Here is a 26,590-nt window from a genome sequence, read left to right as displayed (position 1 = left end):
AGTGGTGGCCATGCAGTGGCCGTGGGTCAGTTCTGAGCACGGGCCTCCCAGCAGCCTGCACAGGCTGGGGGTGCCCTCCACCAGGGCCTGCGCTGTGGGCTGTTCCAGGAGGGGCAAGGACAAAGAAGGCCCACCCTCACCACCCGCCTTCCCTCTGCCAGACACAGCCCCTTCTGAGCAGTTCTGGGGCCCAGTGTGGTTCCAAGGAAGCAGTGAGGGCAGGACGCAAGTGCTCCTCAGGGAGGCAGTCCTCGCCCTGATGGAGGGGGTCTCGCGGGTTCTACTGCTGTCCACCAAGACAGACCGCACACACCTCAAGGGCGCGCACAGGAGATGCACAGAAACAGGCCTTGGGCGCTGAATTTTTATGTAACCAAGTGGCCAAAGCAACTATGAGAAAGCGCCCTAAAACCTCCCCGGCAAGCCCGCTACGTCTCACCAAAACCAAGCACACGACGGTGCGCAGAGGCAGGTGGAGCCACACATACCTTTGCGCTGGCTCCTCCCCTTGGGGACCCCGAAGCTCTCGCTGTGGGACAGTGGTGGGCACACTCTGTGGTCCATCTTCTCCTCTGACTCAGAGAGGCCCAGGACGAAGCCCTCCTGCTCCTGGGTCTGGGCATTCTGCTCATCGACAGCTGTGCAAGGAGAGTGTGTGCGGCTGAGCACGCGGGTGCAAAGCCAAGGGCACTGTCAGGCTGGGTGGAGGGCCCCTCCTCACCCCACGGCCTGATCTTCCTCAAACAACCTCTGGCTAAAGGCTTGGACTCCGAACCCCCACCCCCACCCATCTTCCCCCTGGTCCTGGCACTGGGGCAGGGCATCCCTGCTAACAGGCTGGGAGGCCTGGAACCCTTGCAAGGGAAGGCAAGGGATGCAGAGGAGCCTGGCGCAGGCTGGAGGGCTGCAAGTGGGAAGAGCGGCTGCATGGACACGCAGGTGTGCGGGTGTGAGGCCGTGACCTCAAGGCTCTCACAGGAGTGAGACGCTTATAGTGAAGCCAATGAGGGCCAGGAAAGAGGTCGAGGGGAGGCAGCATGAAGGGGTCTGAGGGTGTGAGAGGAGGGGTGGAGGGAGGGCAAGCGAACTCGCTGGGGGTCTGGTGCCTGGACATGGGTGGAGAGGGCCGCAGTGGAGGTTTTCTCAACGTGCACCCTTCTGTCATCTCCGTGTTCAGGGGATGCTGGGCATGCCCAGTGCTGGCCTGAGGAAAGCCCCTCCTCATCACAAGGCCAGTTACCTTTTTCTGTGTGTTCTATGATCTGACGAATCGCTTTCTTCAGGCTGTTGGCTCTCAGCATGAGCTGTTCTCGAGGCCGGAATATCTGCGGCCGGGCCGGGCAAGCTGATGCCACCAAGCGGTCTCCAGTGGAACCGCAGATGCTGCCCGACCCATCTCCATCTTCAGCCTCCTCGGCAATGGTGGGGGGCGGGTTGGGCAGAGAGGACGAGGCCTGGGACTCATCGTCCAAGGTCTTGAGAAGGGAATCCAGCTTCTCTTTCAGGACAGAGCACTGAACAAGGAAAGGAAATGGCATGCAGAGCTGAGGCAGGAGAACAGGGTCTGGAGGCAGGGAACCTCAGGCCATTTCACCCAGACTTCCTAGAACTCGATCAAAAGGAAAATCCTAACTCTCCACGCCTAAGTAACAAAAGGACCAGAGGCTACTCCCTTTGCAAATCCCCACCTTTTCCGCCCTGGCAGGTGGGAAATTGGGGAAATTGGCTGTCCACAACCAACCAAACTGATTGCGAGCTGAGTCTTAGTCTGCACAGAAATGCAACTTTGTAACTTCACCTTAGCCTCTGATTGGTTGCTTTTTGCAACCAATCAGATGTTTGCACAGGAGTGTGACCTCTGTAACCACTTCGGCCTCTGGTTGGCTGCTTTCTGCCACCAATCAGACTGACTGCAAGCTACCACTTCATTTACATGAGGTGAGCATGAAGTGGCCAATGGGATACTTCTAGGGGGTATTTGGACCCAAGAAGATTCTGTGTCTGGACCCTTGAGCCGCTGCTCGGGCAGCTCCCACAGTGTGGAGTGTACTTTCATTTTCAATAAATCCCTGCCTTCATTCTTTGTTGCTTCATTCTTGTCTTCCTTTACTGTGTGTTTTGTCTAATTCTTTGTTCAAATCACCAAGAACCTGGACAACCTGCAGTCACGGCCCTCTGCTGGTGACAGAGCAAGCTTCTCACTGCCTCAATGCCCCTCCCACCCAGGGCACGGGAACAGACCTTCTTGGCCATGACCTCTGACTCCTCCGAGCTCTCGGTCGTCTTCTCATAGGCCTTCCCCACCCGTGCCACGAAGTCCTTCACCGTCTCACAGAGCACTCTGTGGGAAGAAAAACAGAAAGACCCTTCTAGAGAGGCAGCTCCAGGCTGGGGGCCAGGGCACCATGCCCTCCCCAGGGCCACCAGGCACTCACTTGGCCGAGGAGATGACCACCGAGTGCTGGTCCGAGGTGAGGATTTTAGAAAGGTGGGCTGCAACCGAGTCTTCATAGAAGAGAATCTGCTGTACCTGCAATCACCCCAAATGGCCAGGACTGTTGGTCTCTGTGACAGCAAGCTCCATGACAGTCCCAGTGACTCTGTCAGCCACTTCCTTGCCAGCACAGGCTGGGAAAGATGAGTCTCTCCTAACAGACACTGTCTGACCCAGCCAAGCCTCAACTCACTTCTAACGCTAATCTGGGACTCACCTAGTGCTAGGTGAGAGATTTTAAAAGCTTCATCAAGCTGCAGGCAAACTGCAAATCAATCTCCTTCAGTCTGTGATCCCAGCACGGCCTGTGCTAGGAGCTTCCGTCCTGACCCCTACTCATCCTGACAGCAGGATGCTGGCGGGTCGGCTCCAGGTTTGGGTCCGTTTGCAGCAGAGGCTGTTTCCACCTGGCTGTGAGCCCCATCTGGACACACGCTCTTGCCCCCACCATCTGTTCTGGCTGTCAGAAGGGCAGCCCTATCCCTGTGAGATCCGTGCTGTCCTTAGGACCCAGCCCCAGGGTCGCAAACTTCACTACTGGCCAGACAGCGAATATTCTGGGCTTCCCACACACACTCTTCCTCTCAAAAAAATTTTTTTTAAAAAAAAGGAAAAATAAAAAATGTACAAACCAGTCTTCGCTTGCAAGGCTGTGGGCCCAGGCACATCTGGCCTGCAGGCTTTGTTTGCTGACCGTTGCCCTAGCCCCTGACAAAAGCTCACCTCTTTGTACTACCCCACCCAGCACTGCACCAGCACAAAATAGAAACTAAAGACAAAGTCTGTTCTCTGAGGAAAACTGTAGGAGCGTTAAACACAACAGTAACAATCACCAAATGAAAAGAACCACCAGCTGGACTAGAGGAGGCTGAGCAAAGGGCAGCTGCAGACGCCACAGAGAGGTGGGACGGGGCAGGAGCCGGGGGCTAGGGGACAGCCACGGCAGAGCCGGCTAGAGCATTCCAGGCACGTGGGCACCGCAGCGGGGGAGGGAACGGGCGCACACCGTTTGGGGCTCACTGTGCAGCTGAGGAGATGCACGGACAGGGTGGGAAGGCCATTAGGAGGACCACCCCACCACCCGGCAGGGCCTATGACAACCCCAGGAAGCCCCTAGAGGGTCACAAGCCCAAAAGGCCCCTGCCAAGGGGAGTGAGAATCCTCTCAGCCATGGGTTCACCCTGCGCCTCCGCAGGCCTGACTGTGACACCCCAACACCAAAGGGGAGGCGTCTCTGCAAGGGAGGTGATGCAAACCGCTGACAGGACAGTTCTGATCACATCAGCATGCGAGCAGGGTGTGAAGAACAGGCCAGCAATACCTCGGAATCCTCGCTGAAGTCTTCGGTGACGGTAGAGGAGGAGGCCTGCCGGGGGAGCTTGGCCTCGTATGCCATGACGCTCCACCTGCACACACAAGGTCAGCTGCACAGGCGGCAAGACGTGCAGGCCCACAAGGGTGGACCCTACGCCGTCCGCTTTCACGGCTGGCAGCCTTGATCTTTACACTGTTTCTGACTTCATTTTTCGGCCCTTGGTCTTGACTCTGTCCCATAACTTGGCTGAGAACAAATGTCTGCACTCCACAACTAACGGCAGTACAGCTCCATGAAAGAGAGGAAGGTCTCCCATAAATGGCTGCCTTGAGATAAGATGCTGCTTCTGGGAGAAATGGATTTACCCTCCTCAAGAGAGCTGCAAATGGCTCAGCCAGCTGGCCCAGTGAGATGAGCATTTCACAGGCCCCAAGGCACACAGAGGAGGCCTGAAATGGTGGGGGCATTGCAAAACCACAACTGTGCTCAGAACTCCAGGCTTCTGGGAGCAACTAGGAAGGCTAGGAGGCATCTCATCAGCGCCCCATGTGCCACAGGCATGTGGTCAGTGAGTGCCAAGTGTGTCACTTGGAATAACAGTACCTTACTCACGGAAGGTGTCATAGTGGCTTTAGGCACTAGAGGATAATTTCCCAAAACTTCTTCTGGGAACAGAATATGGGAAAATGAAACTGTTCAAGTAAACGACAAGGAGCATTCTTCCGATGGGTATTAGATCTCGGGCTGAAGCAGCCAAAGATGGCACAGCCGCCTTCTCCACGGCCCTGACACACTCAGGCTTGGCCTTCTGGGAAGACTGGATCATTCTAGGGCACGGCTGGTTCTTAACCTGTTTTGTTTTTATCCTTGTCATAATCTGACCAAATATCAAAGACTATCAGAATATATACTCAGTCAAATCTTTACAAATAATTTCAGAGGGCCCATGTTTTCCACAGACCCCAGGTTAAGAACACCTGGTCAAAGGGACCTGTCTCTCAAAGTCTCCTCATACGGCACCGGAGCACATCCCCACTCACCTGTCCAGCATCTTGGTGCTGGCTCTCTCCAACTTCTCCAAGATCTGGGGGAGCTGGGTGTCGTCATCGCAGGCTGAGCCCCAGCCCAGCACTCGGGCCAAGTCGTTCCCTGTGCCGAGCGGCAGCACTCCCAACTGACACTAAGGAAACATGGGGGACGATGTGCAGGCACACACCTGGGGGCAGGGGCCACCTCCCAGCCCGCAGCCCTTCTTGTCCCCCACCGTGAGGGTTACATTAGCAATGTGGGGACATGACCTAAAACCATGCAGCTTACACATTACAGGCAGAGCCCACTGGAGGGGACAGATGGCATTTTCCTTGGCAATGAGACAGAAACATGACTGCCCTTGAGATAAGATGCTGCTTCTGGGAGAAATGGATGAGCCACAGGTCCATCTCTCAGCTGTCATCACATCTTGATGGTCAGCCCCTCACACCCTCTCTGATCTGTCTCCCAAATCCCTCTGCTTCCCATTTTCACCACCGTGACCACAGCCCCAAGGAATCACTCTGATGCCTCGCCACCCGTCCCTCCATCCACTACAGCATCTCATTCACTAATGCCAAATTCTTCTTCCAAAAACATCACTAGTATCACTTCTCTCCTCTAAATCCTATCCAAAAAAGGTGCCAGGACCATCCTCAGTCTGGAGGCCACCCTGGAGCCTTGCCAGAGCTCAGCCTCTGCCCGCCTGCCTGCTGTTCCACGAAGAGACCTCATGCTTTACTCAGGCCTCACCCTCCACCTGGATTCCCATCTCAGAGCTCCAATGAGATCCCACTACACCATTCCATTGCTTAGGAGGCCTCTTAAAATGCCCACTGCCCAGAGCTCACCAGCCTTTGACTCTGACAACGGAGTGACCAGGGCCATGAAGGCCTGCGGTGGAGTGTGTGGGGAGGAGTTACTGTCCTTGAGGCAGGAAACCTGCCGTGGTCCAGCCTACAGCACCGTACAGCCCTCTGCCCACCAGGTGGAAGTGACCATGCTTGAGGCCCTGCCGCCTGTGGGGACAGCAAACACCAGGGAAGGTCCTGCCTCACCAAGGGGACATTTGGCAGCAGGGGAGGCAGGAGCGAGCAGGCCAGGACACCGGAGCCGACACACTAGATGGAGAGAACCCAGTGCTGAAGGGTGCCCAGAGGGTCTGAGGACTCCGCGAGGGCTTCCTGGAGCCTTAAAGGAAAAGGAGAGCAGCGCACAGCAGGCATGGATGGTGCTCCAGGCAGGGAGACACCACACTGGGAGGGGCAAGGCAGAGCTCAGTGAAGAGGAGGACAGCGAGGAAACAGGAGGCAGACAGGCAGAGGAGCAAGCAGGAGGCAAAGCTGGGACTCTTAAAGGTCTGGACTTTTCCCAGAAGCATCGTGCTTGGGGGGTGCACAGGCAGAAGTGCCCCGGGAAAGGTCGCCTGGGTGAGCTGCAGATGGACAGAGGCCAGGGTACTGTGGGTGGCAGGACTGAGGGCACAATTAGTGAGAAACAGGCAGGAGGAAGAGATGGACGAACCAAGAACAACTGTCCGATTTCCTGGCTCAGACATCTAGATGGATGATGTTTTCAGATTCGAAGGAAAGGAACGCAGGGTGGGGGCTGAACGTGGTGTAGTGTTGGAAACTCAAGGCACTAGGAGACATCCAGAGAGGCCCAAGGCTCAGCTATCAATTGAGGCGCCCCCAGGAGAGAGACGACAGCAGAAGCCCTGCAAGTCGCTGAGTGTTCAAAAGTGAAGGAGGAGAGGCCCCAGCAAGGCTCTGAGGACACAGCGTTAAGGGAAGGGTAAGGAGGGAGAGGCCACCATGGAGCAGTAGCAGCCAGGAAGACAAGAAACCCCGAGGCGGCAGGGGCCCAGCGAGGGCATGGCCACCACATCAGGTGTCAAAGAGACGCAGGGGAGAGAAATGTGTGCTGACCTTGGCTGAACGTATGAAAATCAGCCACAAGGTTCCACTGTCTTCCTAACTAGTGACAGTGAACTTGCAAGTAATACACAAAATCAAAAATTAGAGTAGTCTATGCTAATCCACCAGCAGGCGGCACCACTTCTCCTCCTGAGCCACTGGCCTCACGGCCCGAGCTGTCAAAGTCCACCCACCTGGAAATACTACCAAGTGAGCAGAGCTGGGTAGGCACCACAGAATCACTGAAAAATACATCCACGTCACACAGAAGACTGAATTTTTAAAAAATGGGGCCATAATAAACATAAGAAAATACAGATGCAAATCTTCTTAATCTTGGGGTGTAGGCAGCTGCAAATATGACAGACGTTGACAAAAATCATGAAAGAAAAGACCACCCCCCAAAAAGGATGTTGAACTGACAAACGACAAACCGGGAAAAAAATATCTGCAGTGACAGATAAGAAGTTAATGTAACAATAATCCTCACACACCCATTTTTAAAGGAAAAAAAGGTGAATGCTCAAAGAGAAAATGAGGCAAAAAAAATATGAACAGGTGATTTATTTAAAACTTCATAACCAACTGAGGAGGCGTTCAGCTTCACCAGGAATTAAAGAAGTAAAGGTCAGACATTTTTTGGTCTACTTAGCTGGACAAAAACTAAAGAGATGAACAGCTTGGACGGTGCACGGGGAAAGACAGCTTTAAGAGGCATCAGGCATGGAAGCTGGCACAGCCCTGAGGAAAGAGTTTGTCAGCACATTTCAATACTTAAGCTTGGGTGTGCTCAGAGAGGAGACCACTGGGAAGTGATCTCCGTGCTCACACATGGAGGTGAGCTGGCCCTGGGCTCCCGGGTGTGTCCAGTGGAAAACGACACACAGATGCCTACTTACAGACACCTTGTGCCTGTAACATCTTAATTAGTGGTTTTTTAAAAGCAGTAACAGGCCGGGCGCGGTGGCTCATGCCTGTAATCCCAGCACTTTGGGAGGCCGAGGTGGGCGGATCACGAGGTCAAGAGATCCAGACCATCCTGGCCAACATGGAGAAACCCTGTCTCTACTAAAAATACAAAAATTAGCTGGGCATGGTAGCGTGCGCCTGTAATCCCAGCTATTTAGGAGGCTGAGGCAGAAGAATCACTTGAACCAGGGAGGCAGAGGTTGTAGTGAGCCAAGATCGCACCACTGCACTCCAGCCCAGCAACAGAGCAAGACTCCACCTCAAAAAAACAAAAACAAAAACAACAACAACAAAAGCAGTAACAGAATAGCCCGTTTAAATTACAAGTGCATTGTGCATTGCATGTACTGTGATCAAGAGAGGTCAGAGACAGCAAAACATTGGCACTGGCTGATCACCTGGGGAGGCCGTGGCTTGGTGTGGAAATTAAATGACTATATGAACATTTTTATATACAATCAGGAAAATCTATTTTTATTTTAATACAAAAAACTAAGTCCAATGAACCATGACTCTGACTTGAGAAATTCAAGTATACTGCCGTCCCCTTCTCACAAGCAAGAGGCCTCAAGACAAAAATTACCCAGTAAAGCAACAGCCCCACCCAGCCCTGCTCCCCATGTGGGTCCTTTGTGGGCAATTCTTTTCGTAGCTCCCTTCAGGTCCCCCTCATACATCATGGCCAGAGCCCCCGGGCCTCCACGATGCCAGGGGGTGGCCCAGGCTCTCCCCTCTCTGCCCTGGCCACCAAAGTGCACACTCCCCAAAACCACCAATGGTTTCTGGCCTGAGAACAGGTGCTCCGAGATGAACAGGAGCTGAGACTGCATGATTTCCCTCTAACCTCCGCACCCTCTCTGCTCCTGGCTGGGCTCCCTCCTGTCCAGGTACCTGTTTATGAAGGTTGAGGCTGTCGATTTCGGAGAGGACCCAGCCAACACTTCCATCCCCGCCACAAACCAGAATCCGGAATGTGTCAAACTTCTGGAATAACCGTAAGCTGCAGAGAAAAGAGAAAGGCCGTGAAATGACGTCCATTCCACAGGACAAATGACAGGCTTGTCAGTACGGGGCTGAGGGGCCACCTGTGCTCCTCATGGCTGACCTGCACCAGAGGCAGAGCACGCACAGGCCCTGCCATGTGACACCAGCCGCCTCCACTCAGGGTCCACTTTGTCAAAGGGACGACAGCAGCACTGGGGTCCAGCCAACTGCTCCCACCAGCCACGCCCCACCCAGCAACAAGATCACTCAGCTTGGTGAGCCACTGCACCCTCTGCAGACATCACAGGCAAAGTGGTGGGCTAAAACTGCATCCCCTGCCAGGCTCACGGGCACAGCCTTCCATGGCCCCTGCCCATGTGAGCCCACCCTGCATCACTGTCCCTGCCCCATCCACATGTGGCCCCTGCCAGCCTTCCCAGCATGCCCTCTGGGCTGCCTGCATCACCCTGCACCCTCAGCCTTGGCACTCCCCGGCCCTGGGCCACAGTCTGGCTTCTGCCCTGGCCCTTGTTCTGGTCACCCTGGAGCCCCAGGCTGCCTGACCTACTGCGGGCTGCGTGTCCCCACTGCAGCACATATGCCTGGGCCCACTCAGTCCTCCGGTGATGTGACCCACGTCCCCTACCCTCCTAACTCCTTGGTTTCCTTCCTTCCTGGGCTCCCCCTGCCCCTGCCCAGCAGCGTCCCCACTCAGGAGACCAGTGCCGCTTCTGCTCACTCCTCATCCTCTTCCTGTGTGACCACATCCAGTTTCAAGGACCACACAGGTGACTCTGGATCAACAGCCCCCAGGCCACTCCTGAAAGCCAACACTTGCACCTGTCCTCCAGAACACACCACTCTGGTATCCCAGGGCACATCCAACAGGACACATCCCTACTCGGAGAATGGTAGCTCGACCACCAACCCAGTCCAGAGGCCAGACCCGCCTCCTCTCAGCCTGCAGCCGACCCAGCCCCTCCTGGCAGCCTCTCCTCCACACCCACCCCAGCCACCCGCTCAGGTCACCACCATGCTCTCACAGAGTCCCACAGGAGCCTCAGTCACCTTGACACCCTTCCTGAAAGCTCCCCACGAGTTCCAGGAAGACCTTTCTAAACACGAGCCTGGCCACGGGCCTTGCTTTATGAGGCTGCCCCTCGTTTGCAGGAAGGAGTCGAACCTCTTGGCCAGCACCCGCAGCCCTCCCTGACGGCAGGTGCCACCTTTCTGCTGCTGCCTGGCCTGGCCCCACTGCATTCCCTCTTGCCTCGCCTCTGCACAAGCGGTGCCCTCAGCCCAGAAGCCTCCCGCCTCCCTGCAGCCTTCAGAACACTAGAGCTCCTCGGATGCCAGCTCGGGGAGACGTGGAAGGACGCCCAGTTTGACTTGCGACCCCGCCCCTGCCAGGTTCCCAAAGAAGCTGTGTCACCCCCTCTGAAGTGCCGGGGGACCCTGCGTGTGCTCCTACCCATTCCCTGCATCTGCACTCCCCGCCTGGCTCACCTGCGCACCCTGCCTCGAGCTCAGTGTCTGACCCAGAATGAATGCTCAGAAGACAGACAGGCATAGGTGATGCGGCACCAAGCCCAGGCTCCACACAGAACACTGACACCTGTAAGGCCCCCTGCTCTCAGGAGAAGAGGTGACAGGTCAAGGCCAGGAACTGGAACATGAAGCAGTAGCTCCAGATTCTGCTGTGAGCTGTGTGAGATGAGCTGCTTCCAGAAATGGTAAATGACGACAACTCCCTTTACGCCGCTGTCGGGGCTTCCTAAATCATCCCATCTCATACTTAACTCCCACTACGAAACATGGGGTTTTGCTTGCACACCAAAATGAATATTTCGTTATTCTCGAGTTCAGCTGTGTAGCCTGCTCTGCCCACAGCCATTTCAAAGCATTCCTCCAACACCCCTGGTACCATGTTTAATAACAACCTCAGCCTGCTTGGTGCATTGTGATAACAGATGTATTATACCTCCACTTTCCCCACTTTTTAACTAAAATTATTTCTTTGCCAGGCAGTGTAATCCAACACTTTGAGAGGCTGAGGCAAGAGGATCACTTGGCTCCAGGAGTTTGAAACCAACCTGGACAACACAGTGAGACCACTCTACAAAACATTTTAAAAGTTTTGTGAGGCTCAACAAAACATTAAAAAAAAAAATTAGCTGGGCATAGTGGTACACACCTGTAGTCCCAGCTACTCAGGAGGCTAAGGCAGGAGGGTGGTTTGAGCCCAGGAGGTTGAGGCTGCTGTGAGCCAGGATTGCACCACTGTACTCAGCCTGGGTAACTTAGCAAGACTCTTGTCTCAAAAAATAGTAAAATTAAAATTAAAATATCTTGATCAGCCTACTAGTGAATGCAATCCTCCACCATTCAGATAAGAAGTCTTTCCACAGAAAATGTGGGAGTACTGCCTTTGCGGAAGCAGGCTGGAATGCTGCCATCTGTGACTGCTCTCCAACTGCGCCTGGCTGTGAGTGGGGATGAGCAACACAGAAGACACCCAGAGGACCAACGATGAGCAGCGTGTTCCTCTTACCCTGGCATGTACGCCAAGGACACGCAGGGAGCTGGCCGAGGTTCACATCAGAGTAGCCCCTGGCTCCTAATACACAGACCGCACTGACTCCTCCCGGAGAAATACAGGCCAGAGTAGCCCCTGGCTCCTAATACACAGACCCCACTGACTCCTCCCGGAGAAATACAGGCCAGACCACAGGCTCTGCAGGCACTTCCCACTACGAGTATCCTGGACATCTCCAGCAGTGCTAGCAAGTCCTCTTAGAGCTCCGACCTGGAACTGATGCTTCCAGAGGAAGAAATTCATTCAAATGGCAAAATTCACAAAGGCAAATGTTTTCTACAAACTTATGAAAAGTAAAAAACTACAAAGAACACACATGGCTCTCCAGCAAGCAGAGGAACAGTCTAATCTCTGTGCTGCTGATGCACAGTGGAAATCGCTCTGGCCCAACGCCGCCCTTGCGTGTTCCTGCCTTACAGCACCTGCACACCGAGCGGCCTCCTGTGCCTCTCAGCAAACACTCCTCCCGGCCTCGCTGCAGGACAGCTTCTTCCTCAACGTTAGGCAGCTGTTACAAAGAACGAGGCACGCCAGGAAAATACACCCACAGATAGATAGATAGATAGATAGATAGATAGATAGATAGATAGATAGATAGATAAACAAATAAAAATTAAAAAATTATACAATGAAAGAAAATACACCCACAACGTTGTATGCAGACACGTACAGAAGGCATTTGTGCAACGGCAGGTAAAGAAGAATCCTGATTGGCTCAAAAGATGCATGTGCATGGGTGTGTGTACATGGATGTATGTACGTGTGTGCACACGCGCACTGTGTTCAAAGTTGGAAGGCCATGCACCTCTATTAAGAGTGGGCACCTCTGCAAGTGCAATTTGGGAAGGAAGCAGTTCAACTTTTCTTTCCTATTTAAAGCTTTGTGTCTTTGATCTTTTTTTTTTTTTAACAAGCACACACTATCTACACAATTTTTAAAACTCCAAGAAAGATATATTTTACAAGCTTCCTACCCGAGGTGTGGGCCTCCGTTCATGAGGTCGAAGACCTGGGCGGGGTTTAGTAGCTGTTTGAATCTTCTGAGGAACTTCACACCCTGGTTGTCCCCACTTTTTGAATTGACGAAGACCAACAGTGGGCTTGTGCAAGACGGAGGACAGCTGGCCTTCCAGAACCCTGGACGCAAGAACGAACAGAAGAAAATATATAGGCCACGGAAGACGCTGAGGGCACCACTGATGGAATCAGCAGCAGCAGACCCCCCCAAAGGACACACACCTGACACATGCACACCTATAAGTCAGGAGGAGGTCAGTGAACAGTTCCCCACAGCCGGTCTCCATGTGTGAGGCCGGGAGCCCCATCAATCTGACCTCCATATTCACAAGATGTCCAAATGCCACCTTTCTGCTGTCTTCTCTTCTTGATCTCCTCTGAGCCATGTACCCCACATCCCCCTTTCCACCAGTACTTGTCAACAGGTGCCACCATGTCCCAGCCAGACATGAGAGCAGCTGCAAGCCAGTGTGCCAGCATGTGCTAGGCAGAGATGGGGCACAGCTTCAACGGCTCATGATGGAGAAGGCCCCAGACCTGGGTTGCACTCAACAGCATCACCTCCACGTCAAGTGCCAGGCTTGGGTCTCTGGCCCATCTAAGGGCAATGCCGCAGCATCAGGGCGCCGTGTGCCGCTCTGTGCAACTCCTCCAGCACGCCCCACAGCTGTGCCTGACCTCTTGCTGACATCTCACCAAGATAACCAACTCCAGAGCTGGAGAAGAGAAAGTGCGTGGAGAAGGAAGCGTGTGGGCGTGCATGAGGATAGGCATGTGTGGTACCCACCATCAGAGTCGATGCTGTTGAGAGCCGTGGGTGGGATGACTGACACTTTGCACAGGCCAAGTGGGCACTTGGTCAGCAAGGATTCTTTACACGATGTGTGAACCTGAAACAAGAGTCCCCGCGTCACCAAGGGTCACTGGCATCCTTCACACACACCAGAAATCCTCCTGCCCTGTAGCTGATGAGCTGGCCTCGGGGTAGGCAGGCGATTTCAGAGCTGGGCTGGCCTGCTACCATCGGGGGACCTGGGCCCTGGCTTTGCACTTGAGAAGGCATAACACGGAAATACCTGGCAGGAGCCAGTCATGCTTCACACTGTGTGAGCTACAGTCCTGTACCCAACCTTCTGGCCCTTCGACCACAGCTACCTCAAACTTTCAGGACGAGGGTGAGGGCTCCTGGGGCCATGTGTCTCTATGTGTCCCCTGTGTCTTGGCTTCCTCCTGGCAGCCAGATGTGCTAGGCAAGTGACTGCAGCAGCCACTTCACAATGACCAACCCAGAAGCAAGTACATGGAGGCTCCCTGAGTCTCTCCCTGGAAGCACATCTCACCACCCAGAGCAACGAAGAGACCCAGGACCTGGCAGGAGGCCACTGGGCTGCACCCCTTCCACATGGCTGTGCTCACTGTCAACACTGCCCAGAGCCAACACCGCTCCAAATGGCCTCTACAGCTTTCCTGCTTCCACACCACAGGGGCGGCCAGCTCAATTGTCCCAGGTGACCCCTCACAACCCGACTACAGTGCCGCATGATGCAGGGTGACATCTGTCATAACAATACACATCTGCATGTGTCTAAAGACATGAATAAATGCAAAAGGAAGAAATACCCCAAAACATAGCTAAGAAGGAGAATGACCCAACAGTTCAAAAACCCACTCTCAGCCGGAGGGGCCTCTGGGATTAATTTACCAGGATCCAGCAAATCATGCGGAGCCACAAGGCCCGCATGGGCACGGTAGGGAGCAGGCCCTCCCCTCCAGCCCAGGCGCAGGGCCCACACTCACCATGGCCTTGCACCAGAGGCAGCGCCAGTCCTGCAGGCGCAGCACACTGCCACAGGTCTTGTCGCACACAGTGCACTTGGCGCTCACAGGTAGATTTCCTTCCAACCACTGGTGAGGCATTGCAATCTGCAACCAAACAGAGGCACGCACTAGGGACGCTCCCAAGGCTCCACGTCCAGGGCAGCCAGGAAATGCTCGTTGTGAACTCAGCCAAGGCATTCTTCCCAGAACAAGCTCCTTCCCTGATGGCCAGTGAGGGAAGGGATGGCAGGGCCTGTGAAGTACCATCTATCCATAGCACCTGTCGGAGGTGCAAACAAGACTCACAGGGACAGGATGGAGCTCGGGGGTGCGACAACCACACGGAGACCGCATATAATTTCCACTGTGCCACCCAATGCCAGTGTGACCATCTCAAATGAAACAGTGGCAGGGAGGGCAGGGAGGAGGCTTGCATGGGGCTGTGCAAGTGGGGGACCCTGGCTCAGGGCCCCACAGGTGGTATTTCTTAACATACCCCATCTGCATCTTCAATGATGTCCTTCCCGATCGAGGCCAGTGTGGTCCACTTGCAGTTATTGGTTGCACGCACAGCACAGCGCTTGTGGGCCTTAAATTTGCACACTGTGAGAGAAGGGGCACATGAGCCTACAAGCTGTGTCTGTGCCAGGAGCTTCCCATGCTGAGCAGTGCTGTGAGAACCGTCCAGCTCCAGAAAAGTCAAGGAAGGAACCAATGGCACTCCCATTTTATAAGTGAACTACTGTGATACGCTTAGAGGCTGATGGCGGTGGGACCGGCGGTGGCAGGGAAAGCTGGGGATCAGTAAGCTTTCTGTAACAGGCCAGAGAGTGAGCAGTGGAGACTCTGCAGGTCGCAACCAGCTTCCGTCACCACTAATCAACTCTGTCATGTAGCATAAAAGCAGCCAGAGACAATGTTTTTTTATGGACACAAATTTGAATTTCATGTAATTTTCATGTGTCACAAAATATGATTCTTCTTTTGATTTTTTCCAATCATTTAAAAATTTAAAAGCCCGTCTGAAGCGTGGGAGCTGTACAAAAACAGGCAGAGGCAGGGTGTGGTCCAGGCTATAGCTAACAAGCCCTGCTCTAGCCCATTGCTTTTGCCACCAGACTGGATGCCCTTGCCCAAACCCTGCAGCCCTGACCTCTAAGTCTGTAACACACTTTCAGTCCATATATGCACAGCCCCGTTTCCCCGGCTGCAGAGTGTGAGACACAGGGGCCGACCACTGTTCCTTCAGTGCCTTTCCCTCTGTGTGCTCTAGGTTTCCCGTTTCTCCTTTTGCGACCCACCACTTCCCTTCTTTTCACTCTGAGCACTATAAAAAATGATTTATCAAGGACTCTTTGGCAGGTAAAATAAACAAGAATGGCATCACAGAAATCGCTGTGCCCTTGACTGACCACATGGGTGACAAAGGCTTATTTATGGTGACTGGGTTTGGATTTCCAAGGCTTTATCAAGTAAAATGCCAGGCCACCTTTCCTGACAGAATAAGAAACGCACATCCGTACCCTCGCAGGACAGCCCGTGCGACGTGACCCCAGACAGAGCCTCGCGGCACACATTGCAGTAGGTCGGCCTCGCGTGGGAACAGGCGTACCAATTGTGCATCCCTGAGAAGTGGTCCATGCTGTACTGGGTGGGCTGGAAGAACGAAACCAAGACGGCAAAGATAAGACTTCTCTTTTAAATTGTTAAATGCAGTAACTTGGACAAGATTAAACAAAGTATCCAAGAGAGGAGAGGAGGAAGGTTTATAAAGGACAGGTCTGCTGAGAGGACAAGCAATAAGCTTTAATTGTATAAAGAACATGCTAAGAAAGTGAGCTCCAGACTGTGGGTCTGCACGTGGGAGACACTCAGACAGCAGACACTGGGGTGAGGGAGGCAACAGGAGGCATTTGGAGAAGGGTATTTTCTTTTTTAACCTCAAAGTGCTCCCTGTTCTGCACAGTCTTTAATGCTGCAATCCAATCTTCCATTTCTTTTCTGTTATCAGCACACAAGATGAGCTTCCTGCATGGAGTTATGACCTGGAGAAAGAAACAGGTTCAACAGATCCATGAACAAAAGGCAAGTGCTGATAGCTATGAACGCTTTCTTAAAACCGACCTCACACAGACATAAAAATTACTATTTCATTCAGGTATTCACACTGAACCGAAAACAAAAATGGTTATCAAGGATCACTAAAAATTAAAAATAAGAATGATCTCAAACCAAAAAGACAGTGAAATTTAGTTTTTATATATTCATCAGCAATCAATTTAAGTGGACAAAGTGGACATTTATAATTGCTTGCTACTTAGACACAGTAGTAAACCCTAGGAAATAAAAAAAGAAGTAACAACTGTTGTTTTCCGAACAGTGGAAGACACAGTTGCTACTGCTTCAGGGAGCCCACAGTGATGGCCAGCATTTGAACAGTTGAGGGAAGTCTGCTCAGCTGTAAGTCTAGAATACCATGAGCAGGCATCACATATAAATGTTCTTGTAGAAAACCTCAATATCAGACTATGCAGGACCTGAACAACTTGACTGGAAATAAAGTTGTGACTTGGTAATAATCAACAAATGAAAATGATATCCATAATATATAAAGGGTTCCTATCAATCAGTAGAAAAAAATCTTCCTGATATAAAAAAAGCTATGAACTTGCATTTCACAAAAGAAATACATCAACATTCTTTTTAATTTTTTTTGTGGGTACATGGTAGGTATATGTATTTATGGGGCATATGAGACACTCTAATACAGGCACAGAACAATCACAGAGTAAATGGGGTATCCATTGCCTCAAGGATTTATCCTTTCTCTGTGTTATAAACAATCCAAGTATACTCTGAGTTATTTTTAAATGTACAGCAAATTATTAACTGTTGTCACCCCATTGTGCTATCAAATACTAGATCTCGTTTATTCTAACTACATTTTTGTACCTATTAACCATCCCCCCAGCCCCACTACCCTTCCCAGCCTCTGGTAACCATCAATCTACTGCCTATCTCCATTAGTTCAACTGTTTTCTTTTTTTTTTTTTTTTTTTTTAGCTCCCACAAATAAGTAAGAACATGTGAAGTTTGTCTTTCTGTGCTTGGCTTACTTCACTTAACATTAAGCGTCCTCCTGTTCCGTCCATGTTGTTGCAAATGACAGGATCTCATTCTTTTTCATGGCTGAATAGTACTCCATGTGTATATGTACCACATTTTCTTTATCCATGTGTCTGTTGATGAACACTTAGGTTGCTTCCAAATCTTGGCTATTGCGAATAGTGCTGCTATAATCACACGAGTGCAGACATCTCTTCGATACACTGATTTCCTTTCTTTTTGGTATATATCTAGCAGTGGGATTGCTGGATAGCACGGTAATTGTATTTTGACTTTTTTGAGGAACCTCCAAACTGTTCTCCATAGTGGTTGTACTAATTTACAATCCTACCAGCAGTGTACGGTTCCCTTTTCTCCACATCCTCGCCAGCATTTGTTACTGCCTGTCTTTTGGATAAAAGTCATTGTAACTGGGGTAAGACATTATCTCATTGTAATTTTTATTTGCATTTCTCTGATGATCAATGATATTGAGCACTTTTTCACATACCTACTTGCCATATGTATGTCTTCTTTTGAGAAATGTCTACTTTTCCTATTTTTTAACTGGATGATTAGATTTTTTCCCTTTTGAATTATTTGAGCTCCCGATTTATTCTGGTTATAATCCCTTGTCGGAGGAATAGTTTGCAATTTTTGTTTTGTTTTGTTTTGTTTTTTTTGAGACAGAGCCTCACTCTGTCGCCCAGGCTGGAGTGCAGTGGCGCAATCTCCACTCACTGCAAACTCCGCCTCTTGGGTTCACGCCATTCTCCTGCCTCAGCCTCCCGAGTAGCTGGGACTACAGGTGCCCGCCACCACACCCAGCTAATTTTTTGTATTTTTAGTAGAGACGAGGTTTCACTGTGTTAGCCAGGATGGTCACGATCTCCTCACCTCATGATCTGCCCACCTTGGCCTCCCAAAGTGCTGGGATTACAGGCGTGAGCAACCACGCCCGGCTAATTTTTTGTATTTTTAGTAGAGACAAGGTTTCACCATGTTAGCCAGGAGGGTCACAATCTCCTGACCTCATGATCCGCCCACCTTGGCCTCCCAAAGTGCTGGGATTACAGGCGTGAGCAACCACACCTGGCTAATTTTTTGTATTTTTAATAGAGACGAGGTTTCACCGTGTTAACCAGGATGGTCACGATCTCCTGACCTCGTGATCCGCCCACCTTGGCCTCCCAAAGTGCTGGGATTACAGGCATGAGCCACCGCACCTGGCAGTTTGCAAATATTTTCTCCCATTCTGTGGGCTGTCTCCTCACTTTGTTGACTGTTTCCTTTGCTGTGCAGGAACTTTTTAACTTGTTAAAAACAGGAGCTTTTTTCACTGCTTTTTTCCTGCATTGCTAATGCAGGAGCTTTAACCATTTGTCCACTTTTTGCTTTGGCTGCCTGTGCTTGTGGGAATTACTCAAGAAACCTTTGCCCAGTCCAACGTCCTAGAAAGTTTCCCCAGTGTTTTCACAGTTTCATAGTTTGAGGTCTTAAAGTCTTTAATCCATTTTGATTTGATATTTGCATATGGCAAGAAATGGGAGTCTAGTTTCATTCTTCTGCATATGGATATCCAGTTTTCCCAGCACCATTTATTGAAGAGACTGTCCTTTCCTCAGTATATGTTCTTGGTACGTTTGTCAAAAATGTGTTCACTGTGGATGTATGAATTTATTTCTGGGTTCTCTATTCTGTTCCATTGTTCTGTGTCTGTTTTTATGCCAGTACCACGCCGTTTGGGTTAGTATAGCTCTGTAGTATAATGTGAAGTCAGAAAATGTGATTCCTCCAATTTTTCATCATGAGAATTTTGGCTATTCTGGGTCTTTTGGCTATTCTGGATCCATATAAATTTTAGAATTATTTTTTCCATTTCTGTGAAGAATGTCATTGGTATTTTAATTGGAATTGCATTGAATCTGTAGATTGCTTTGGGTAATACGAACATTTTCACAATCTTGATTCTTCCAGTCCATGAACGCGGAGTATCTTTCCATTTTTTGTGTGTTCTCTTCCATTTCTTGCATCAATGTTTTGTAGTATTCATTGTAGAAATCTCTCACTTCTTCGGTTAATTCTTAGGTATTTTATTTTATTTGCAACTACTGTAAATGGGATTACTTTCTTGATTTCTTTTCCAGATTGTGCACTGTTGGTACATACAGAAATGCTACTGAGTTCTGCATATTGATTTTGGATCCTGCAACTCTACTGAATTTATCAGTTTTAATAGTTTTTTTGGTGGGGTCTTCAGGTTTTTCCAAATATAAGATCACATCATCTGCAAACAGGGATAATTTGACTTCTTCCTTTCCAATTTGGATGCCCTTTATTTCTTTTTTTGTTGTTGTTTGATTGCTCTAGCTTGGACTTCCTCACAGAAGAAATACAAAATGGATAATAAGCAAGTAAAAAGCTGCTTAATCACTGTAGTCATCAGAGAATGCAAATGAAAATAGCAATCTATTTTTTGCCCATGGGATTGGCAAAGTTTTAAAAGATGACTATCCAGTACTGACAAACGTGGGGGAAAAAGAGTTCTCCTCAAGTACTGACAGGAGGTAAACAGGGTATAAACTTTTTAGAGAAAAAATTGATAGTGTATATCAAAATTTTCAAGGGTCATAACCTTTTACTTAATTTTGTTTTATAATGATTATAATATAGCGATGGAATTCCAAAGTCAAATCTACAAACAAGGTAGATTCAGAAATCTAGCTTTTATATCTCTCCCCTCTATCTTGGTTCCCATAGGCTGCTTTACCAAAAAAGAGAGAGAGAGAGAAAGTAAGGTTTCTCCTTCCATTTTTAAGATACGTGCAAACATGTATATCACATTGTCCCCTTTGTCAACAGTAGCATGGACACTTTTCTCCACCTTTGCCTTTCCATTTAATTACATATCCCGGCCATCACTCCTTAGCAATATCCAGGGCTTCCTCATTCTTTCAACAGTGGCACAGTACTCCACTGTATAGGACTCAGCCAGCGCCCTATGAATGGGAATTTTGGGCTGTTTAAAATTCTTTTGTGATTTCTCATAGTGTTGCCATGAATTATCTTTACAAGGATCTTTTCCTGTTTTTACCAGTGTATCTCTAGGGTAAATTCCTAGAAGTAGAATTGCCCTGACAAAGAGTAAATGCACATGTAATTTTGCTAGGTATTGCCAAATTATTCCCACAGGGGTTGTACCATTTTGCATTCTCACCAAGTGTTAGGAAAATGCTTGCTTCCCCATGGATTCAAAAACAAAATATGTTATTTAACTTTTAGATTTCAGCACATCTCATAGCTTTAATTTACATTAAGAAGACCCAATTTAGGAATACCCAATTTAAATTATTAAATGACCATGTTTCTGGCTCAGAAACCATAGAAAGTGCTTTACAGGGAGATTCTCCAGTGACTAAGTTTCACCGCAGAGGGGATAAATGGAACTGGGTCGCCAGTGCATGGTTCGCTTCTTCTTCCACATATCCTGGGTTGGTGGGAGAAGAACACCTGGGGCCAGGCTAGGCGTGGGAAGCAGCAGAGCTGGGAGAGAGTGAGGGCGAAGGAGAGACAGCAAAGGCAGGCCCGGAGGGGCCGTCTGCCTTCTGCCCTGCTGCTGTTCAAGCTTGAGAGCACCATAAACAGCCCCTCTCCCTCCAGAGGACACCCCCTGGCTCAGCAGATGCTTGCTAGGTGTCTCCTCTAGACTGGGGATTCTAACAACATGGTGAGCAAAGTTCCACCCCTCACAGAACCCACAGTGTGGAGAGGCAGGCAGATAACTATTTCCCACACTTACGCAGCCGTGAAGACGACAAAGTGGGCCCTGAGAGTGGGACTCAGGGAGTCTCTGGACAGCCACTGAGGGATGGTCATGGGAGACTGGGAGCTGCCAAGGCCGAGTGGGTGCATGTCATCGGCACCGTCCCTGTCTACCTATCAAGTCTGAGCACACGTCCCTAACTGTTCACCCTGGGTGAGTTTTAATATTTGAACACTTTTGTCAGCATAGTAAATATAGTAAGAGAAAGATAATATACCTTACTTTGCATAACTCGGGGATTATATTAGGAGTCATGCAACAGGATATTTATAGAAGACAACAAGGAGATGTTTTAGGTCCTGAGTCTACTACTCCCACGGCAGCCTTTACGAGCTGAAGTGCCAACCTTGCTCCAGAACTCAGCCTCAGTGTTTGAGAAGATGGATCTTTGGGCCCACCTGACCCACACACTGAAGGAGAGGGTGTACTAGAATTGCTTTGTGGGTATTGGGCACTACTAGACAGCAAATTATAGACAAAAGCATTAGGTTTAAAGACAGTGAGTTACGATACAAGTGACCAATGGCATCATTGCCTTCACCTGTGCTGTTGTTTGCAGACAATAAACACTGAGCAACAGATAAATGTCAGAGAACCTGGGTTTTGGCTTCTAAGGAAAAAACAGAACAACAACAACAAAAAACCTCTTATTTGTGCCTGTTCTGTTGTGAAGAAGCCTGAGAGAGACCCAGATCTGAATCCTACCTGGCCACTGATAAATTTGGGAAATGGGGGCAGACCCTCTTTGCTTCTCGTCAAGAAAGGTGATGCTAGAAGCAACCTGCAGGGCTGTGGTGGGACTGAACAGGACCAAATGTGCACAGGGCCTGGCACATTCCCTGAGTCTGAAGCCCTTGCTAGCTGTGTAACTTAGAGCAGGTGCTTCTCCGCCCTGTGCCTCCACTGCCCCATCTGAAAACCGGAGCTATTAAGAGCAGTGTCGCATCCTAGCCTTGTTGTTGTGAGGTGCCAGTTGGTGCAACCTGATAATGTTCTGGGCACTGTCACTATCGGTGCTACCTCGGGGTCGAAGCCCTCAGCTTTGATGTCATCATTTGACACTGCTGAGACCTCTTTCCCATGTGAGCATCTTTCTTGAGACTGCTCTGGTGTCAACGGTCCACTCTTCCAAACCACAAGAAATGTCACAGGAGAGTCCCACCAAGTAAGTCAGAATCCATCCTTCTTAGCTGCCCACAGAGGGGACACAACTGGGCCTTCCTTCTCTGTGTCGGTCCCCAGCTGCACACAGGAGATTTGCCACGACTCACACTTCCATGCCATGCCTCCATCTTCTCAGCACACCCCTCCTGGCGAGCTCCAGCCCCCACACCAGCCAGCAGGCACCCCTTAGGCAAGGGCCCGCCTCCTCCTCCTCTGGCTCCCCTCCTACTCCTGCTCCCCTAACACCAGCCACAGCCCAACCTCTGGTAGGGGAGGGTGAGTCTCTTCGGGAGGCTGATTCTGGGGGATGTTCTGAGCAGCACTTCCTATTCAATCCCTTGATTTGGGAGACAGCGTGGGTAGGAAGGACCCAGGCGAGAAAGCAGGGACTAGATACGGGCCCTCAGGCTATGCCTTCCTGGCTGCTCACCCTGCCCACCAGGGCAGGTGGCAGGGTGCAGGGAGATGCTCTAAGGAATACTAAGAGCATCCCTATGTCTGGACTGCAGCCAGTATCATAACTACTGGCAACCAAGGAATGGTGTAAAAAAGCTGAAACTATCTCCAAAATCCAGCCTTCACAAAGAAAAGTCTTTGGAGACTAAAAGATGGCTCATATTTTTCAAGCAAATGTATTAAGTAAGAAACAGTTCACACCCCTGAATCAACTTAAAAGATAATTGCAAATCAGAAGCAGGGCAATAAGGCTGGGCGCAGTGGCTTATGCCTGTAATCTCAGCACTTTGGGAGGCCAAGGCAGGTAGATCACTTGAGGTTAGGAGTTCGAGACCAGCCTGGCCAACATGGTAAAACCCCATCTCTAACTAAATACAAAAAATAGCTGGACGTGGTGGCGTGTACCTGTAATCCCAGCTACTTGGGAGGCTGAGTTGGGAGGATCACTTGAACCTGGGAGGCGGAGGTTGCAGTGAGCCAAGATTGCACCACTGCACTCCAGCCTGGGTGACAAAGTGAGACCCTGTCTCAAAAAAAAAAAAAAAAAAACGGCAGGGCAATAAACTGAACTCAACAGGACAAATGAATGACATCCCAGGGATTCAAAAGGCCAGGCTGCAGGACGTCCCACCAAGAGAAGGAGCAGAACTGCATCAGAGGTGACTGCATGGAAACCTACACACTGGAGAGAGAAAATATCCTCAGATCTTGATGCTTGATGACTGGAGAAAGAAACGTGATGTCACAGAGGAGGAGTGGATAAAATGGTGGATGCATTTCTCACAGAATCTTGAGGAAGGCTAGAACAGCCATAGACAGATGTGAATTTTTACACACCTGCTGGAATTCTCTTGAGGGTAACAGAACTTAAAAATCAGTAAGAGCAGACAAACTAATAGTAAAATGGACGAAAGACTTGAATAGCTATTTCACAAATGGCCAATAAAGCACACGACCCGGTGCTCAATTTGATTAGTCATCAGGGAAGTACAAATTAAAGCTACAGGGTGATGCATCTCTCACAATGGCTGAGCTGTAACAGACAGTATCAAGTGCTGGTGACAGTGCAATTTGGTGCAACTACTTCAGAAAACAGCTGAACTTGTATATACCCTGTGACTCAGCAATTCCACCCACGCATCCCACAGAAATGCGAACGCATACCTTCCTCATCAAGGCATACGAGAACGTTCATAGTATCACTACTCTAAACAGGCCTACAGTGAATACACTGTAGTATACTCATACATTGGGAGACAAGCAATAATGTAATGAATCTTACAACAGCGAAAGAAATAAGCCTGACACAAGACGACATATACTCTGTGTAATTTCCTTATGCATTACATAAAGTTAAAAAAACAGACATAACTAATCTATGGTATTAGATGCTAGCTTCTCCTAGCAGCTGCTTTGACAGGAGGGGCACACAGGAGGGATTCCGGGGGCTGCAGTGTTCTCCCTGGTCAGGAACATGCATCAAGCTGTGCGTCTGTAACGAGTACACTCCTCCATGTGAATGCTGCACCTCAGTCAAAAAGGATACAGAACTTGGGATTTCTCAAAAACACATAACCACATAACTCAAAAGAAAAGTGTGCAGAGCTGCCCAGACTCCTGCATAAAATCTGGTTAGAAAATAACTGTACAAGAGACAGGGAGAGAAAGGTGGAAACATGAATATGAATATGAAATATGAAGCATGAATATGAGAGTCTGGCAGCACTATGTTAAAACAGTGTTAGAAATGGATTTTCAACGTTTATGGAAAAACGCTGTCTTATAAGGCAAATGCAAGCTAAAATTAGGAGATCCCATTTTTTAACCTACCAGATTCACAGAGATCAAATGTTTTATAATATGGTCTACTGATTCTCATACACTGGGGCAAAAATTAATACAACCTCTATGGAAACCATTTGGTAAAATCTGTCAGACTTGAAAATATACACCTGTGTCTCAACAACCATGCTTCTATAAATTTATCCTCTCCTGTATCTTCATGAGAAATCACATACTGTATATACAAGGTTATTTGTGGCGGCATTCACTATAAAGACAAAATATTTGAAACCAAACAAATACTGATCAATATAAGGCTGGTAGAGACTGGCTACAGTAATGACAGTACATTCATATAACAGAAAACTATGCAGCCACTAAAACCCCTGAAGCTACTCTACATGTTCTTATATGGAACAACCTCTAAGACACACTGTTAATAGATAAAAGCCAATTGCAGGAAGAGTATGGGTACAGAGAAAACACTAATATTAGTCACCTCTAACTGAGAGGACCTCTGAGTGGCTGGGAAACACTTTATATCTTTTTAGCCTTAAGATTTCTGTACCACGTGCATGTGTTGCCAATCCAAAAATGAGCTATTAAAAAAGAATAAAGTCGGCCGGGCACAGTGGCCCACGCCTGTAATCCCAGCACTTTGGGAGGCCAAGGCGGGCAAATCACGAGGTCAGGAGATCGAGACCATCCTGGCTAACACAGTGAAACCCTGTCTCTATTAAAAATACAAAAAAATTAGCCAGGCGTGGTGGCGGGCGCCTGTGGTCCCAGCTACTCAGGAGGCTGAGGCAGGAGAATGGCGTGAACCCAGCAGGTGGAATTTGCAGTGAGCCGAGATTACGCCACTGCACTCCAGCCTGGGCGACAGGGTGTGACTCCATCTTAAAAATAAATAAATAAATAAAAATAAAGTCTTACGTTTATATGTTAAGGATTTTTTAAAAAGCTTTAGAATTCTATTTGAAAGAACAACTTTGGCTTCTATTCTTGATTCAAGTACATGATTTTCCAAGAGAAATGAGAAAATACCTTGCTACTCTAAATGAGTTGCCAAGCCAGACAAAATGTCCTCCCATGTCCTGGGAAGAATTAGCCCAGGGGGTTATTAAACCGCACGGAGTGATCTCTGAGAAATCATGGTGAAAAAGGAGACATACTGGAGACATGCAGACGTGATTTCTCAAATGGAAAAGAGGGTGGACTCTGGCTTACACACACATGGCAGCTGATAGAACAAGGGACAGTTTGGCTAACATGGGCGAGGCGCAAAGAATGTCTCGGCAATCCACCGGGTGTTTTCCAGGTTATCTGCTCCATTCAGCTTCTCCACAACCTGACGAACCCGGCTGAGGGGCCTGCTCACAGTCCCACAGCAAATGAGCTGCTGTGGCCAGGACACCAGGCAGGGGGGCTCCAGGCAGAGCCCTGGACCTCCATCCCGCAGCCTCTCCTCATCTGGGTGGTGCCTCACACAAGGGCCAGTGGGCAGGAGGCAGGGAAGCAACTGGCACTCACCACGAGCTCTCCCAAGCTCACTCAGTACAAGCGGTGTCTGGCATATTTCATTTCCGTTTTGGCAGGGTGACTGGCTTGGAGGATCAGCACAAGGACGATACCAACATCTCATTAAGTCATCTGACTAGTTGCCCCTCCCACTCTGACCAGGTTTCCCAAGAGTTCAAAATAGAAGGTGGAGAAATAAGATCTGGAGGATAATGACAAAGGCAGTTCACTGATTGACATCAGGCTGAATCACAGCACCCAAATGGCCATGTCCTGTCCAACCATTTCTAACCATGAATTTGGACATGCAGGGATCTGGACGTGGATCTCATTCATAAATGACACTTTAAATGACAAAAAAGATCAAAGTCCAGCAAACTGTGTCACGCTGAAACCACAGGCCAAACCAAAAGGGCCTAAGAGTAATTAATGTGAGGCCCGGGGACCACAACGGTCCAACGGTCATGATGAGCGAGCAGGGATGGGTAGAGGCACAACACTCTGAATGGACCCCTCTTCACTTTTCACGGGTCCAAATTCAGATGACATGGAGGTACTTTTCCCCACTCCTCTCACTGAGAACTGAAAACCATGGGCATTA

At 49.6% G+C, this 26,590-nt stretch overlaps 1 protein-coding gene across 3 annotated transcripts in view; it reads right to left on the bottom strand.

The window, feature by feature from the left end:
- Positions 1-26,590, bottom strand: part of DGKD (diacylglycerol kinase delta) — a 120,273-nt gene that overhangs the window by 24,417 nt on the left and 69,266 nt on the right. For all 3 annotated transcript variants that reach the window (XM_031008643.2, XM_019022281.4, XM_055379830.2), the window contains 13 exons: positions 16,079-16,183; positions 15,662-15,794; positions 14,635-14,741; positions 14,118-14,243; positions 13,108-13,210; positions 12,278-12,440; positions 8,615-8,723; positions 4,850-4,989; positions 3,816-3,900; positions 2,436-2,530; positions 2,242-2,341; positions 1,241-1,514; positions 489-638 (listed from right to left, as the gene is read on the bottom strand). In XM_031008643.2, coding sequence (XP_030864503.2) covers positions 489-638; positions 1,241-1,514; positions 2,242-2,341; positions 2,436-2,530; positions 3,816-3,900; positions 4,850-4,989; positions 8,615-8,723; positions 12,278-12,440; positions 13,108-13,210; positions 14,118-14,243; positions 14,635-14,741; positions 15,662-15,794; positions 16,079-16,183 — 1,690 coding nt within the window. The remainder of the gene's footprint in view (positions 1-488; positions 639-1,240; positions 1,515-2,241; positions 2,342-2,435; positions 2,531-3,815; positions 3,901-4,849; positions 4,990-8,614; positions 8,724-12,277; positions 12,441-13,107; positions 13,211-14,117; positions 14,244-14,634; positions 14,742-15,661; positions 15,795-16,078; positions 16,184-26,590) is intronic.

Source organism: Gorilla gorilla, chromosome 11 (genome assembly GCF_029281585.2).
Source record: "Gorilla gorilla gorilla isolate KB3781 chromosome 11, NHGRI_mGorGor1-v2.1_pri, whole genome shotgun sequence".
NCBI lineage: Eukaryota > Metazoa > Chordata > Mammalia > Primates > Hominidae > Gorilla > Gorilla gorilla.
Note: the sequence above shows the minus strand (reverse complement) of the source record. Positions and strands in the feature narration are given on the sequence as shown.